The sequence below is a fragment of the Monodelphis domestica genome, chromosome 5, assembly GCF_027887165.1.
Source record: "Monodelphis domestica isolate mMonDom1 chromosome 5, mMonDom1.pri, whole genome shotgun sequence".
Classification (NCBI taxonomy): domain Eukaryota; kingdom Metazoa; phylum Chordata; class Mammalia; order Didelphimorphia; family Didelphidae; genus Monodelphis; species Monodelphis domestica.
Window position 1 is genome coordinate 35896611 of NC_077231.1, and position 16792 is coordinate 35913402.

A 16792-nucleotide genomic window follows, 5' to 3' on the forward strand; every position below is an offset into this window, starting at 1 on the left:
TCTCTCCCCTCGCCTAGCACCCCAGGAGAGCTCGCTCACTGAGAGAGACGGGCCCTTCTACACCTTTTCAGTCCCTCTGATGCCCCCGTTTTATTCCTAACACTGCCTGGCAGGGGTTATGGCCGGTGCCCTGTGGCTGTGGGGTCAGGGAACCCCCGAAGTGGCAGGCCCATCGGCCACAGGAGCTAGAGCTGTAACAGGCCTGGCTCCTCGGCCACCACACCAGAGGTGACAGGCATTCTGGGTGAGTCTTCGAGGGCTGAGTGAGGGCCCCACGGGGAGCTCAACGATCCTGAGGCGTGGCAGGTCGTCAGCCCCCCACCCCAGCCGCAGCTCCCAGTTACGGCTCTGGACAGATCTGGAGCTCTGAGGGGGGCGGGTATCGGGAGGCCGTGACGCCTTCCCCAGAGGCGGCCCCCCTCCTCTGGTGCCCGAGTGGAGCGTCAGGAGGCAGGTGAGAAAGTGTTCGGCAGGGCCAAGTCGACACTCACTTAGCCCTGTTTGGTTAAGAGGGAGCAAAGGTTCCCAGGCTCCTTGGAGAGGAAGGGTCGGGGTACTCTTGGGCAGAGCTGCCTTTGCACTTTGGCCCAGAAGGCAGACCTGGCTCCAGCGCCGGCAGCTTTGGCAGGTTCTTCTCCGCTAGATAAGAACTGGGGGCAGCAGGGAGAGCAGAGGAGGGGAAGGTTCACCAAGGAGGGGAGCACGTGCTATTACTACATCCCAGGAGAGGGATCCGCAGCTTCTGCAGACGCCCCTCGGACCAGGAGAGAACTCATCCCGGGGGCACATTTCCCCGGAGCTTGAAAATCGCAGGCCAGCTTCCCGCCCACGGCTCCTCCCCCATCTTCCTCCTGGCACAGAGAGGACAGGCTGGCAGCAGAAGCCAAGCACCAGAGGGAACCACTGGAGGATAGGCCAATTGTATCCCTACATGCTTGTTTGCTTCCCAGGGTCAGAAGCGCTACAGAATGGAGGGGAGTCTCAACCTCTGGATCCATTCCAGGGAGTCGGGAAGGCCCGAGTTCAAACCCAGCCCCAGACACTGAGCTGTGTCACTGCTTGCCCTGGTATCCTCGACAATCACGACTTCCCAGGGTTACCGTAAGAATCGAATGTTTATAGAAATGCTTATGCACAGTAGCAGCTCTACGCTTATTGCCTTTGCTCCAAGATGTCTTGTTCATCCGATTCCTTCATTCCCCCTCCAGGCATCTCAGAGAAGATGGGGCAGGGATACGACAAAGGACACAGAAAAGTCAGGACAGCCGTCACACACCTTTCTATTAATTAGTGCTAGGCCTCCTTAAAAGGACTGCAAATTATTTATCTGCAGCCAGGAAAATATTCACAGAAGGCAAGTGCCCTGCTCAAGGTCCCTCCTGCCGACCTATCAGCCCTGCCTCCCTGTTCAGACCCAAGCAGGTTCCGAGGTTGGATTGGGAATTATAGCCTCACGTTGTGGTTCAGCCGTGTGTGATTGGGACTCCATTTGAGGGCTTCTTGGTAAAGAGCCTGGTTTGCCATTTCCTTCTCCAGCTCATTTTGCCCATGGGGAACGGAGGCACATCGGGATAAATGACTTGCCCAAGGTCACACGTCCAGTAAGCCTCTTTGGATTTGAATTCATGTAGATGAGTCTTCCCAACTCCAAGCCCAGTGATCCATCCACTGAGCCACCTGGCTGCTCATAATCTAACCGATTCTCCTTCCAGCAAGCTTGGGACCAAACTGACTGGTGGGGGGAAAGCCCAGGGCCATGGGCTCACTGTAACAGGTTAATGTCCTTTGGGGCTCTTTGGTAATTACCCTCAAGGGATCCTTCTGGCCCTTGAGTGCTTGGTTCCCTTGATGGAATAAAAACAGCAACCCCAGATGAGAACTGTGGCCTCCAGCCATGAAGCGGGAATCCTTAGGCGGAAGGCAAGGAAAGCAAAGGAGAAGAGGCCACCCAGGACCATGGAGAGGACCTGGCAAGAAGGCTTGATGGGGCACACACAGCCAATTCCAGCTCTAAGTGCAGTGTCCGAGGGAATCAAAGGCTTCCATGAACCCGGGAAAGGTCAATGTAGAAGAGCAAACCGACGAGATGGGAGCTGCCATAAGCCACAGGCCTCCCCCGATGTTGAGAACCTAAGGGAAGACTGGCAGGGAGGGCCAGGTAACGGGTGAGGACCCTCCTCAAAACCCCCTTCCATACCTGACAATGAACCCTAGGGAGTTATTTTAGGCTTCCTACAGTATCAGGGCTCCTTTCCCTGAAGAGCAACCATAGCAAACAGAGGCTGTGAGCATTGTAACCGGTACCAGAAGACATGAGATCGAAGAGGAATTCTCTATCAAGAAGGGGAAGCCCGTCCTTCAGAAGATGCTTTTATTAAAACTGGGTGACATCTATAAGGGGACAGTACAAAAAAAATTTTGGTCCATGAAAAAACATAATATTCAGTTAATAAAAAGTTATCTGCAACAGGGACACTGCCTAAGTGGTGGGAGGAAGGCCAGTGTCTCAGCTTCCTTCACACAGTCCTGGCCAGGAGTGGGGCCTGGGCCAGGGCTCAGCTGCCCGCCCCTGACAGAGGTCTGTGAGGTGTCATCGCAGTGGTGGAAGGGAAGCGTTTCAGAGGGACACAGAGCAGGCACAGAGGAGGGGTACTCGCAGGAGCCTGAGGAGGGGTGGGGAGGCAGGAGTCTGTCAGTTCTGGGGCTTTTGGAGCCGACACCAAACCCAACGCCCCTTCTGCACCTGGCTCTCTCCCACCCTGCTGTGTTGAGTCTGCGAGCCTGAGATATGCTAACTTAAGGGGGGAATTCAACCTGGAAAAGGAATATGGGGTTTTCCTGGAAGGATACAAAACCATCTCAGCTCCACTGGGCCAGGCTCCTGGTCCTGCTGCTTACCTGAGGGGCTGAAGGATTTCAGATGGGGTTATGGGTAGAGAGTCACAAACCCAACAAAGAGCCGCTCTCCAGCCCTGGTGCCCTCATTACCCGGTGCCCAGCCCCACTACGGGAGCTGACTAAAGGGGCAAGGGGCAGAAGAGAGAGCCCAGGGCTTTGATCCATTGGGTTTGAGCTGGATCTCTCTACAGGGGAAGAGGCCATGTGGGAAGGGTGGTGCTCACATCTCCAGGCAATGGCTGGAAGGAACGGTTGCCTTGCTGGCAGTGACAACACACGAGGGAATGAATGTGGGGAAAGGCAGGGCTCCCAGTCCAAATGCCCTGGCTTAGGAGGAATCCTAAGGAAAAGCAGCAGCTAGAGGGAGTGTGCCAGGTGGGAGCAGCAGTCAGGGAACAAACTCTAATACTGATGTGAACCCCTGGGGGGTCAGGGAAGAGCTGAGCCAGCAGGCCATCCTAGGGAACAATTCCTAGGCTACAACCAGGCCAAACAGTCTAAAGGTTCCCTTGGGTCCCTGAATATCCCATTAAGATAAGAGTTTGTAAGAAACTGATGAAAGGAAAGAAAATGGGATTCTATGTAGGGACAACCAAAACCAACTAACTTAAAGAATGCCCCCAGGTCCAGACCTGGGCAAAGGGGCTCTGGCCCTCAAGTCCTGGGTCTCATAAGGGCAAGATCAGCTTAGTTGTTTCCCTTGAAGATCACTTGGCCTTAGGCCCAATCCATTCAGAGCATTGATTACCACTATAAGTTCTCTCACTAATACTAACTAGAGGTCCTATGTAGACCAGGAAAAGGGAGAGGCACATGGGAGTTTTGAGGCAAAGGGGAGGTGGAGAGACTGGGGAGGAGAGAATACTTGTCTCGAGACAGAAATGTGGGACCCTCTTCGTCTTGGTGTCATCCTTCAACCAGCAGCTTCCCCTTGGATCCCCAAGCAAGACTAGGGCAGGTGCTAGGGGGAGGCACGAGAGCCTAACAACGAAGTGGCATGGCCAGGCTGAGGATGTAGAAGGGGCTTTATGTATTGCGGATGCCCAGGGCCTGCTCCAGTTCCTGCCGTCTCTGTTGCACCTGCAGGGAAAGGAGAGGGAGGCTGAGAGGAAGCAGGCCTATAGATGGGAACCTGACATCCCTGACTTCCACTTGGGAAGCACCAGGCCCCAGCCCCTTGCTCTCTGTTGGTTCTCTCTTGGCCTTCCCAGGTACCTACCTTAGAGTAGAAGTATCTGCACACGGCCTCCTGAGCCCATGGCTGGAAGTAAAACTCAGCTCGGCGCTCCTCTTCCGGGTTACCCACCACATCAGTCATGGTCTAGAGAAATGGGGAACGGTAGACACGTTCTTAGTCTAAGCTATCTTTTTTCTGTAGGAGCCTCACAGATGAGGCTCTCCCTTGCCAAGACTGAGTATTGTTAAACTCCATTCCTCAAACACCTTCAATAACTCTAGTTTCAATCCTATCATCTAATCCAGGGGTCCCCAAGCTGTGGTCCCCTGAGGCCATGTATCCGGCCCCCACTGCACTTCCGGAAGGGGCCCCTCTTTCATTGGTGGTCAGTGAGGAGCACAGTATGTGGCAGTGCCACATCGCTCATGTACAGTACTACTTCCGGTGATGTAATCCTTTGCGTGGCGCCTTGTTCTGAGAGTACCTGAACGAGAACGAGGTGCTGCACAAAGGCTTACGTGGCTGCACAATGGAAGACGTCAGCATGGTGAGTGGTGATCTGGGGGAGGGGATTCCACCCCGTGTAGACTGCTGCCCGGTATAGTGGTGGCAGTGCTGGGCCTGTGCAAGGTGTGACAGGCCCATCCCAGCCAGCGCTGCAGCCTCTGCTACCCCAGACAGAGGTATATGGTTTTTTAAATAGTCCGGCCCTCCAACGGTCTGAGGGACAGTGACCTGGCCCCTGTGTAAAAAGTTTGGGGACCCCCTGCACTAAACGCGCCTTGCTAATTCTGCCTCGACTTATACTACTTATTGCCCCTTTTAGACAGAGCAGTCTCTGAACTATCCCATCAATCTAGGCTGGTAATACTTGGTTCACTCCTCCTTAACTTGCCCTTCCAACCTCCCCTCCCAATCCAAATCCTACTCGTCCTGTTGAGACCCAGTCCAAGGTCTAGCTTTTCCCTGGCACATACCACAACTAACCCAATCTTTCTTGAGCTCATTCTTGGAATTCCTAGGGAAATTCCCATGGAGATAGAGCTTTAAGATGTTCAACACTCTCTACCACTTCATATACTTTTTGCATTGTTTGTTACTGCTGCTTTCTACAGGCTAACCTTGCTTCTGCAAACTGGGCAAAGACCACAAATGAATACATCTGAATCACCCATGGCACTGAGCCCAGTGCTGGTTTCACAGTAGACAACCCAATCATCACATCTGTTGGATGATTAAACCTCCATTTTTCTGCCTCAAATTAACCTAGGCTCTGGAGCAGGAACTCTCTAGGCTCTCACAGCTACCTTGCTTATCCCTTTCTCAGAAGAAATGAGGCAAACTGGAAATCCCTGTCCGAGAATGTTACCTTCAGATCCCGGCACTGGGACTGAAGCCAGTCATTGATGAAGCCCTGAGGGTCTCTGGCAAAACTCAGCATGAACTCTCGTTGGGTTTTCAGCTGGTTGATGGTCTCTATCGTCTCATGGATCTATGAATGAGGATATGGATTCAGAAAAACCACAATATTTTTTCTGTGCTTATCTGTTCTGTGCCCAATAGCTTACAAATTGCTTTCCTACACAGTATCTCCTTTGAGCTCACAATAGTTCTGTGAGGCAAATGGGCAGATGATGTACCAGTTCCACTTTACAGATCAAGGAAACTGAAGGTTAAGAGACATGAAATGACTTCACACATGAGGGAAGCAGCAGAATTGGGACTAGAACCCAGGTCTTCTGACCTTAGCTCACTGCTTTTTTCCCTCCACTTTGATTGTTTGCCTCAAGTTAAAGGCAGGTGTTCCCTCATAACTCCTCCAAACTCAGGCAAAGTCTGCTTTAGAGCATTACCCAGACACAGCTTTATCTACAATTCTGCCTCAAAAAAATCTGAGGGCAGAGATCTGTAGAGTGGGTCCTCGAGATCTATGAAGAGGCAAAAAAACTGGCCTAGCAACTTTGACTAGGAAAACCCTTGACACCCAAACTACCCAGGCTGGGGCTCTTACCTTGTTGTCTAGAGCAGCAATCTCCTGCTGGCTGGCAGTAGAGAGCAGGAAGGAATTCATTTGAGTCTTTAGGGTATCGTCCACTTCCACATCAATGTCATAACAGGCAGTCTTCTTTTGGTCATTGGGGTCAACGCTGGGGAAGAAATTATAGTGGTATGATGAAGGGAATGTCTCCAAAAACTGTTACTGAAGTCCAGAAGGATGCTCCTGATGTAATTTCTGAACTTGGAATAGTCTAGCTCCTAGTGATCCAGTTCACTGTCTCAAGCATTGCCTGCAGAACCCCACTGAGAGAAAAAAGTACCAAACACTGGCCAAACAATGACACCTAGGCTCAAAGTTACTTTAAGACTCTAAAGCTCAGGAGATGCTTTCCTTACTCAACCTCTGCCAAGAGTGAAAGAGGAAATGGAAGAAGTACCAAACTTCAGCTCCTGCCTCCTCACTACAAGGAAAATAAGACTCAATCCACCCACCCTCCCATCCCCCAATCCCATTAGCAAAGTTCCCAAGCCCCCACCTGATGACGTGATTAATAATGATGGGTTCTGGTGGCATAAGCAAGGCATGGAGCCGCTGGGGGATCTCAGAGAACTTCATTCGTTGTGACTCGAATATCTATAGGAAGAAGCAATTTAAGGCTGAAGCTATACAGGGCACCCTGCCTGAACCCAGGGAACTCCAACCAAAAAGCAAGACCCTCCCTCACCTGCTGGAGGTATTTATCACAGAGAACAAACTCCCGTTCATGGGGGTCCTGAAGCTTATGAGTCTTGATGTACTGCCACAGTGCTTGGATGATCACTGGACGGGTCTGGGTGTGGATGCCAAGAAGCCGGGCCAGGCGAGGGTCCAATTTAAACTGAGGAGGCTATAGAGAAACAGGAGGAATAAGGAGAGGCATGAGAGAAGTAAGCCAAGTTTGTTTGCATCTTCAAGGCCTTGGGAGAGAATAGTGGGGAAAGTGACTCATGGCTTAGCTACAGCTGAGAATAGACGGGATGGGGGTAGGAAAGCAGGACTTTCCCCCAACAATACCTGGTAATCCAGCATCAACAAAACAGTGCATCGAACATTCACATCCCCTGGTCGCTTCACCTGGAAGCCATCTGTCTCCTGAGTGGTAGCAGTCCTGTGCCACTAGAGAGAAAAACATTTCAGAGCCAGCTCCTTCAGGGGAAGAGCACTGGTGGGGGAAGGAAGGCTTTTCTTTTTTCTTTTTTTTAAACTTTTACCTTCTCTCTTAGTATCAATTCTAAGATAGAAGAGTGGCAAAGGTTAGGCAAATTGGGTTAAGTGATTTAGCCAGGGTCACATAGCTAGGAAGCATCTGAGGCCAGATTTGAATCCAACTTCACCAGACTCCAGGCCTAGCCCTCTATCCACAGTGCTATGTCATTGCCCCAAGGGAACACCTTTTCCTTGAAATTTAGGGTTTTCTTCCCTACCACAGTCATTTCCCAGAAAACTTCTTTTGTTATTAACTATATTCAAATCAATCTTTTGGTGTTCCACTAGAGGAGAATCCAAAAAGCAATTTCATTTGATTCTGTAATTTTTTTCTTGGCAACAGATTTTACTTTAAATTTGGACTGACTTATTAAAATTAGCTTATAAGCTTTCTCTAATTCTAATTTCTCTAATTCTCTAAGCAAAAAGCTAAAGAAATGAGAATTTTATTCCCAAATAGACAACACGTAAAGTATCAGCATATATTCAGATATGTAAATTTCTAAAGATTCCAAGCCAAGGCTTGCCTCTTAGACTGTGAGCTTTCTGAGGGCAAAAGCTATGTATGTTCTATCTCCCAAGTTCCTGGTGCTTGGCTATACCTCTTGCAACTTCCATTGCTATTCCTCACAGTGCTAGAGAGCCCAAGACCCTTAGTTATCCGCTCTGTCTGCTCCTCCTCATAGCCAAATAAGGCCAGCCAATCTAAGAAGTTCAAGGTAGAAGGGAATGGGGAGCTAATTGTGTACTGGCAAGGAATGAAGTGAAATAGTGGAGAAAGAGTTGGCATCAGTTAAGACCTGGATTTAGTTCTCAGCTTTGGCACATACTGGACATACGAAGCTGAGTGAGTCGTTTAGCCCCTCAGTGCTCCAAGTAACTCTCGAAGATTAAGTTTCAGAGTTTTTACTGATCTGTACTGGCTGAGGAAGTTTCCTCAACAGGAGTTCTCTGTAGCATTGAATCACAGGTCCAGTTAAAAAAAAGAGTGGTGCAAGACTCTATCTGGAGCTTTGGATGTGATGAGCTATCCATTCTGAAGCTGACTTGGCAAATATCCAAGGGAATAACCATGTTTCTAACTTGATCTATAGAACAACTAACAGAGCCACACATACAACGAAGTACATAATAAATGATCTTTTGTCATAATCACTCATTGTGTGTAGAGTTAGAAAAACCCTCTGCAAAAATAACTGGACAGGGCCAAGGGGGCTAATATGGAAGGCCCCAAACTGAGAAAGAGGTATCCAGTAGAAAAAACTTCTACAGTGCCAACTGATAACATGAGCTAGAGCAACTGCTCCCAGGAAGCAGCATAAATGGGTTTCAAGTGACACCTGATCTCACAGGTGGCAAGCAGGATGGGGAGGGAGCTGGCCTTGGATGTGGGCATCAAGAGGCCCCAGCTAGGATTTCAGGGGGAAAGGGGAGGAGCAAGAAAGAGGAGAAGAGAAGTGGGTGAGGGGAGGAGAGAAGGAGCAAGCAGAGCCTTTTTCATATGTCTAAGGGGTCCTAATAGCAAAGAGGCAGAAAGTCAAAGGTGTCTTGTAGCCTGGGAAAGAACCAGCTCTCCTAACTCAGAACTAAACCAGATGGTGCCCCCTTCAGGCTAATGTACAAACTCTAAAGGCAAAATATTTGGTGCGGAGGGCAGGTATACTTGGACAAACTCTTGAATTTATCTTGGACTTATATAGGCATTCCATTCGTGGTTCCCAGTTCCCTCAGCCCCATCCATGTCAGAAGCTAGACAAATGAACTACTCACTTCCACCAGGTGGTTGTCTGGCCCGTATAAATCTTTGTCCAGCTCAATCACCAAAGACTTAAAGAAGGAGGAGAATTTACGCTTCTGCTTGGTAGCATCGTATTTAGACAGAGCTGACTGAAGAAGAACAGAAGAGAAAAGCCAGATTAGGGAAGACAAACTAGAAAATCCCCCAAACAAGGCCCATGGCCAAAGAACCCACAGTAAGACTGGGACGAGTTCAAGCCAAATGGAATCAGAAATGATTTCCAAATATTTTTATTGGGGGATGGCAGCTTGATGTCTTGGGCAACAAACCAGAGTGACACTGAAACCTGGGAAAAACAATTTGCAACATATACATGGTCACTTATAAACCCACCCTACTCCCAAGGGAAAATTATTTCTGGGAATGAAGCAAGGAATTCTAATATCCACATTTAGGAACAGAATTAATTCAAGGAGAATAAAGGCTGACTGGAGGGAAACATGAATCATGAGCAACAGCAGCAAGAACAAAAACAGTTTTACTGGGACAGAATGACAACATAAGCAGATGGAATGCACTTATGTATATGGGAAGGCAGCTCTGATCCAGAGCCCCAGTTCTCTGTGCAAAATTCACCCAAATTAGCTTGGCTATAAACAGTCACCATAGTGGAAAACAGACTAAGAAGTAAATAATGGAAGGTAATGAGGAAAAAGTAAGCTTCCCCAAGGAGCAAGGAGGGGTGGGAGGGCTGAGGGCTACAATCCCCCAGTTGGTGCTCAGCATGAAATAAGGAACAGCATGTCAGAGAAATCTGCCTGTTCTAAATCATGATGTATTCTCAGCAACAGCAGAGAGAAGGGAGATCACACAGTGGGAATTAAGGATCTTAAGGATTCAGACAGGAAGTCATGGCCTGAAATGCCATATGGGGGGAAAACCTGCAAACTCACTTGATAAATAAGCCCAAACCAAGGTAATCAGCAGAAACCTGGGAAACCATTAATGGCCAGAACGAGCCGAGGGGGGAAGTGAACAGCAAATCAGATCACAGGACAATTGTGTTCTCAACACGATATGGCAGTGAAGGCCAAAGCTGTGGGAGCTGCACACAAAGAGCCATTGTCTTCCAACGCAAGGAGCCGAACGTCCCTCTCCCTGCTGCTCTGGAAAGGAGTTGTGAGCACCATTCAGGGTCCCTCCAGACCAGAAAGACATTGCTCTTCTCTAGATGCCCCCACCCCCAGTCCCTACCAGTGTGCACCTCACACTCACATCCTCGAGGAGCCGTCCTTCCACCCGAAGCTCCCAGGAGGCCACAGTTCCTTCTCCATCTTCAGCATCAGATTTAGCTGGATTGAAAGTATTCGAAATGAAAATACGAAGTTTCCGTTTTTGCTGAAGGGGGTGGAAACAAAGATTAGTATAGAGCTTTAACAACAATACCCTGCCCTTTCCATTTAATTCTAGCAAACCAAATTGCAGTCTGTCCAGTCCCTTGGGAGGGGGTAGGGATTCCAACTAGGAAAAGGGAATGGGCAACCAGCCCTGAGTGCATAAATAAGAATGCAAGACAGGGATTTTCACAGTGCCAACTGTGTTCCTGGGTGGAGGAAGCAATTACAACAGTGACATGGAGAGGACAAAGATTTCTGAGGAAACAGTGGGGCCCTTCTCCTTTTTCTATTCCAGTAATTCTAAAAAAATTAGCTTTTAGGCAAAAGGGGAAAGGGGAACGTTAAGTGCTTGAGGGATCTATCTTGAGTTTTTAATTTTTCATTCTTAGATTGATGGAGGTTCCTGAATCTCTTTCTCATGACTCTTTGCTTATGAGTTTGCTGTACCTTGATAGGTCGTTTCAAGGCCTCCTGGATATCTAGCCGTTTCCTCATGATGGTCTGATCGAGTTTCCTTTCAAAAGCCAAGAGGTCCATATAGGCCTGGGATTCTGGTACCAGCTCACGAATCTAAAGGGTAGTAAGATATAGTCAGGTATACACAATTTGCTCTCAAACTCAGAAGGACTAGGGGCCTAGGGGAGACTGAAGGCAGAGGAAGATGTGCTAGACTCACCCTTTGAGGTAGAATTTTGTCAGCCATCTTCTTTTTCTTTGCACTGTTCAGAATAAACATTTGTATTAGGCTGGGATAGAACTGACCAGAACCTGAAAATGGGGAGGGCAGCATCTCCATATGAAATGTGGAGGAACTAGGAAAAGGGGAGTCTAGGGACTGAAAAGCTTCTCTCAGACCAGGAAAAAACCCCCAATCCCATGACAAACTCAGATGAAGTGGTTTTATGAGACAAGAATGCTATGGTTGTTGACACACCACCCAGTTTCTGTTACTCTTCCCCAGAATTCCTTTTATCCTTCCCAGAAGTATCTTACTTGTGATTTCGATTCTGGACCGCCTGCTGCTGGACCTGCTGGATCTGTTGAGGAGCTGGTCTCTTTCTTGACTGATCTATTCCTGATTGAGTCAGACCAGGCCGAACTGAAGGGTTCCCCCCATAACCAGGAGGCCCCATAGAAGGTCCCTGAGGTGTCATACGGCTCCCTGGCAACATGCCTGGACGCTGTAGATGGGATAAAACAGGGATATTATGGCTCTCCCAGCTGTGTGAGTGGGGAGGGGATGTGAAGAAGAATACTGGATTATTACCTTGATGAAAGGTAGGACTTTCTATGAAGTGGGCGAACTGGGGCTTCCTTCACAAGGTCCAAGAAAAGGACAAGAGATGAGCCCAAGGTAAAATTTTATCTAGCCTAACCCCAACAATTTCAGGGTTCACTTCCAGGTCCTTTAATAAATGAAGATGCCTCCTTGTTATGCGGGCTTTGAGATTTCCTTTGTCACCTGTTCCCTTCAAGTCTCCATATTCATGTCTAATTTCTCTTTGGGGTTCTTCCTTTCCAGTTGAACTCTCTTTGAAAACTATCCCTTCAACAGTCATCAGGACTGTTAGAAACACCCCACCCCCATCCCACTAAAATTCCTAATCTTGTATGCCAAGCCCTGCTCTTCACCTGGTCTTTCATTACTGTTCCACAATTTGTCACTAATTCCATACCTTTCCAATTAAATTGAACCACAGGCTGTTAAGTTGGGCTGGACTTGACTGAAAACAGACTTAAGAGGGAAACATCTAACTCCCTAATTTTAACAATGAGAAGGCTGGGCTGCTAAGGAGTTAAGGGATTTACCCTGAAGTATGTAGGAAATTAGTCCTATTGGAAGCTGGACAGGACCTTGGAAGTCAGGGTCATCCGGCCCAATCCCTTCATTTTATAGATGAGGAGGTTAGGCCAAAAGGGCTAAAACAACTTTCCCAAGATCACATAGGTAGAAAGTGGCAGGACCGGGATTTGAACCTATCCTCTGCCGGCTGTCTAGAATCTTCTCTCATGTTCCAGGCCTCTCCCTGACCCCACACGGGGACGGGGACAGAGCCAAGCCCGGAAGCAGCTGGTTCTGCTGCTCACTCCACTCCTGTCCCACTATGGGGATCTCACACCCCATCCTCTCCTCTGGCCCGCCCGCGCCCCCGCTCCCCTCCTGCCACTCACGCTCAGGCCCCGCCCCCCGCCCCGCGCCCCTCCTCCTGTCCCCTCCTCCCCGCCCCCACTCACCGGATAGGCTGCTCCGGGCATCGGGGAGCGGTAGAGCCCTTGGCCGGGGGCCGGTCCCATTCGCACTGGGGGCCCCGGAGTCCCACCCGGGCCCAGAGCGGCCGCGGCGCCCGCCCCCGACGCAGCTCCGGCGCCGCCACTCGGAGCCACCGACTGGAAACCAGCCCGGGCCGCCATCTTCCCCCGGAGCCGCTGCCGCCGCCGCACAAAGAACCGGAACCGGAACTCCCCCCTTTCTCGGCCCCTCTCCCTCGCCCCCCGCCCCCGCCCCCCTCGGCCCGACCTCCGGGGCCTGCCCGGGCCCGGGACGGAGAGGCTTCGCGAGGCCGCGAGCTAGAGGGGGCGGCGGGAAGAGCGAGGCGGGCGGCCCCCTCCTTCTGACCTCCTAGGCGCGGGAGGAGAAACCAGCGAGAAGAAGCGGTGGGGGAGAGAGGCCCCGAACGGCGCCTCCTGCAGGCCGGAGGGCGCCCGCGGCCGGAGCCGGCCCGGCATGGATGCCGGGGCCTCGGGCAGCTCTGGTCACTTCTCGAAAAGCTTTGGTTCTCGTTCCGGGAGGAAAGCGAGCTCCCTTTGTGCAGAGAAGGAAACTGAGGCTCGCCAAGCCATCGCATCCTCTTATCCTCAAGCAGCCCTGGGGAGGCCGGCACTGGTATTCCCCCAGTTTTACAGAGGAGGAAACTAAGGCAGGCAGGTGAAGAGAAAGTACCCAGGTCCACGCGCCTAGGGTCGCCTCATTCCCCGTACTCTGCTTGACCAAAGTCGCAGACTGGTCATGAAAGATCCCCCATTACAGACTGTCTTAGCCCTGGCAGGATTGTGGTGAGGGGAAAGTGCTTTGGAGACCTGATGCCCAGGGGCACTCTGCTGATAAATGGGCCAGTCGGGGTATGAACTGCATCTCCTTGCCTACCCTAATCTGCTCATGTGTTTTTCAAAGACCAGTCGGGCTTCTCACCAGCAGCTGACCTGCTGCCTACCCAGCTTTACCATAGCTCCACTTCTCCCAATCAACACTGGACTTTGAGTCACAAAGACCTGATCAAAATGGAGCCTCAGACACTTACTGGGCACCATGGGCAGATCTCTTGGTTTCCACTGAAATGGGGACATTGATTTTTGCACCTTACCTTACAGAGTTTTTGTTCTGCCCAAAAATTCATAGAATTAAAAAAAAAACAGTATAAAGTTCATGTGGATACCAATATTTAACCTAGATCCACACTACTTTGAGTAGAGCCTTTCTTGGGGAATCTCCCTGTCTGTCCGGCCTCCTTCCTCTTCTTATGGCCTGGGGCTCAAGTTCTCTGTTAGGCAGGCCTGCCTCCATAGGATAACTCTAAAGGCAGTTGTTCCTTCCCTCCTGGCAAGCTGGTGCTAAACGAAGTAGTGTTCTAAGTTCTGAGCCCAGTGTCAGGTGGTATTCAACACATACAATGAATGGACAATTAATAACAAACACTGAGGGGAGATGTTGAAACCCATTTTATTAGACCAGAGGAGCGTCTGACTCACAATCCTGCTTGCTGCCACCACTGCTGCTTAGAGCATAATTCCTCCTGTTTCTCTACAGGCAGGTCAGTTCTCTGTCCAAGTGACAACCAGAAACCAGATGTTTATGGACTCCCAGCAACATCTTCCACCTGACCCCTTACCTAATCCCATATCAATGGGCTGGAAAGGAGAGAACCAGTATTTCCTGGAATTAGAGGCCTCACCCTCATCATCAGAGGCTGGGTTGGCCAGGGCCTTCCCCCAGGGAACACTAAGGAGGAGGGCTTTAGGATGGAAGGGATGTTTCTGGAGCATCTGAGATAGTCTAAATAGGATGAACAGAAGGAGCAAACCTCTTTTCATTCTACATCTCAGGGGTAGGATGGGGAGATGGTATAACAACAGGAGTTCCCAACTCTTCTCTAGGCCTCTCTCATTATCAAGTCCAGCCTTGCTCCTCAAATCTGAACTTTGGAGGTATAGGCTTGGACCCCAGGTAAGGAAAGAGAGGATGGGTAGTCAATAGGGGGGAGAATTGTACCCTAGCCAACAAAATCTTGGGGGTGAGGGCCTTAAATACTATCTCCCAGCCACCTATATATTTCTCAGCAGCTACTCTTAGAAGCTGCTATGATGTGTTTCTCACCCTTTACACTGTCTCTGAGGCCTTAACTCCATGCTCCAGGTACTTTATCACCTAAACTCTCCTTGGCTTGGGGCCAGGAGGAAATCTTCATCCTCTGAGCTAGGTGACAATTCTCTGTGCCCACCCCTTCCCCCAAGAGGAAAAAGCCAGCCAGAAAAAGAATAATGGGACTGATGAGAAGGAAGGAAGAAGCCTTAAGGCTATAGGGAAGGCAGAGAGTGCCTCAAGCATGGGAAGGTTGGGTTGGAGGGAAGAGAGGGCAGGCCAGAAAGAGGCAGAGCTTGTGATTCACAGCTTCCTTTATGTCCAAGACAGTGAGAGAGTTACAATGCGTACGTCGTCTCCTTGTGCTTCTCAGGGGGATGTTTGTACACAGTACAGACACTGGAGGAGAGAGTCCAACACTTTATACAGGTGAAGGCATTCAGAGGGATTGGTAGTGGGGTGGTCAGAGAGACACAGAAGGAGATTTGGGAGGAAGTGGGGATGAGACTCAGAGACACAGGGAATGGGGATGGACAGAGACAAACAGGGGCTTAAGGAAGGGAGTATATACAGAGTTATAGCAATATAGAGTCTGTATCATATAGAAATAGAAAATGCAGATGAAGTCATAGAAAGAAACAAATGGAATAGAGAGGACAAAGACTTGGGGAAGTTCCATAAGAAAATTTATGGATGTGGTCCCGTGGAAGGGACCCCTGGAGGGAGGAACTGGGGATTAGGAGAGAAATAGGTACCAGTTCCCCTCTCCCTGAGTTGGGAATCAAGTGCCTATATCTTTTACATGGGATGAGGATGAGGGATCCCATTCAAAAATTTCTAATTTGGGGGTAGGACCAGGGCATGTTGGTATGAAACCTGTTTACTAAGGACATATGCCATGTCCTACCCCAAGTCCCTTGGGGAACACTGTTCAGACGTTGACCTCTGTGGGGCACCCAATAAGTGTAAGGGAGGGAGGGCCAGGCGCCTCAGTTCCTGCCCTTGTGATTTACAATTGGAGGGGGGGAACACTATACTGAAAGGGTCTCTTAAGGCTAGGGAAGCCCTCCTCCCCCATTAGCCCTCCCTCCTAAGGTACATTCTCTGTCTGGGGCCCAATTCAAGACCCCTAAGGATCCTTCCCACTCATGTCCTTCCTGCTGGAAGAGAGCTTCAGTGAAGCAGGATGAAGATGGATGTTCAAACAGACAGGTCAGGCTAGGAGCAGGGGGAGGCAGCATAGGGCAGAAAGGGACAGCCTGGGGTCCCTTGCCCTTTCTCTTTTTAGTTTATTTCTGTTGTTATTTGTTTTGTTAAAAATAAAAATGTATGGGTATGGAGGGCAAGGGAGTAGAGAAGAGCACTGGATTCAGGACCCCCTTCTACAAGTTCTAGGAGGGAAAGACTTTGAAGGGAGTTAGGAGCTGCCCTTGAAGTTGGGGGAAAGGGGCAGTGGTAAGCCCCAGGGCAGGTGAGCAGCTCAATTTCCCATGTTTTCCTTGCCCTCCTCTTCCCTCCCAGGCCTTTGGTATGATGGCTGGCAGGGCTCAGCAGGTAAAATCCTCAAAAGTGCCTCGGGTCGGATGGTGAGGTAGGATGTTGGCGGCATATGTCATCCCAGCAGGATGGCCCCGGAGACTCTCACAGGGATTCTGAGGAAGAAGAAGAAAGCCGGGAAAGAACTAAGAAGGCAAACGGAAGGTCATAGGGTATTGGGATAAAAAATATATTGGACATAGGTTGGTGAAGGAGTCATGGCAAAGGAAAATTAGGAGTAAGTTTTGACTTCCCTCTCCATCCTCTATATCCAATCAAACATTTGAATCTTAATGTTCTTTAAAAATTTTTTGCATTAATATCTATTTCTATTACCATAACTATCCCAATCATAACTTATTCTTAGATTACTGCAGCAATTCCTGAGATGTTCCCCCTGGTATCTGCCATTCTAATTAATTCTACATATCCATATATAAGGTCT

The 16792-nt window shown here is 49.7% G+C and overlaps 2 protein-coding genes across 7 annotated transcripts in view; both read right to left on the reverse strand.

Moving 5' to 3' along the window:
• Window positions 1-2357: 2357 nt before the first annotated feature.
• On the reverse strand, window positions 2358-16329 carry SMARCD1 (SWI/SNF related, matrix associated, actin dependent regulator of chromatin, subfamily d, member 1). Its single transcript, XM_056798270.1, has 13 exons — window positions 12690-16329; window positions 11448-11635; window positions 11131-11173; window positions 10902-11024; window positions 10333-10455; window positions 9090-9206; window positions 7128-7229; window positions 6799-6960; window positions 6610-6707; window positions 6087-6222; window positions 5445-5567; window positions 4118-4219; window positions 2358-3978 (listed from the first exon to the last, which is right to left on the reverse strand). The coding sequence occupies exons 1-13, from the start codon at window positions 12864-12866 to the stop codon at window positions 3925-3927; spliced, it is 1548 nt and encodes a 515-aa protein (XP_056654248.1). The 5' UTR covers window positions 12867-16329; the 3' UTR covers window positions 2358-3924.
• ASIC1 (acid sensing ion channel subunit 1) overlaps window positions 14157-16792 on the reverse strand; it is a 30298-nt gene continuing 27662 nt past the window's right edge. For all 6 annotated transcript variants that reach the window (XM_056798269.1, XM_056798268.1, XM_056798267.1 and 3 more), the window contains one exon: window positions 14157-16463. In XM_056798269.1, coding sequence (XP_056654247.1) covers window positions 16359-16463 — 105 coding nt within the window. In that variant the 3' untranslated portion in view covers window positions 14157-16358. The remainder of the gene's footprint in view (window positions 16464-16792) is intronic.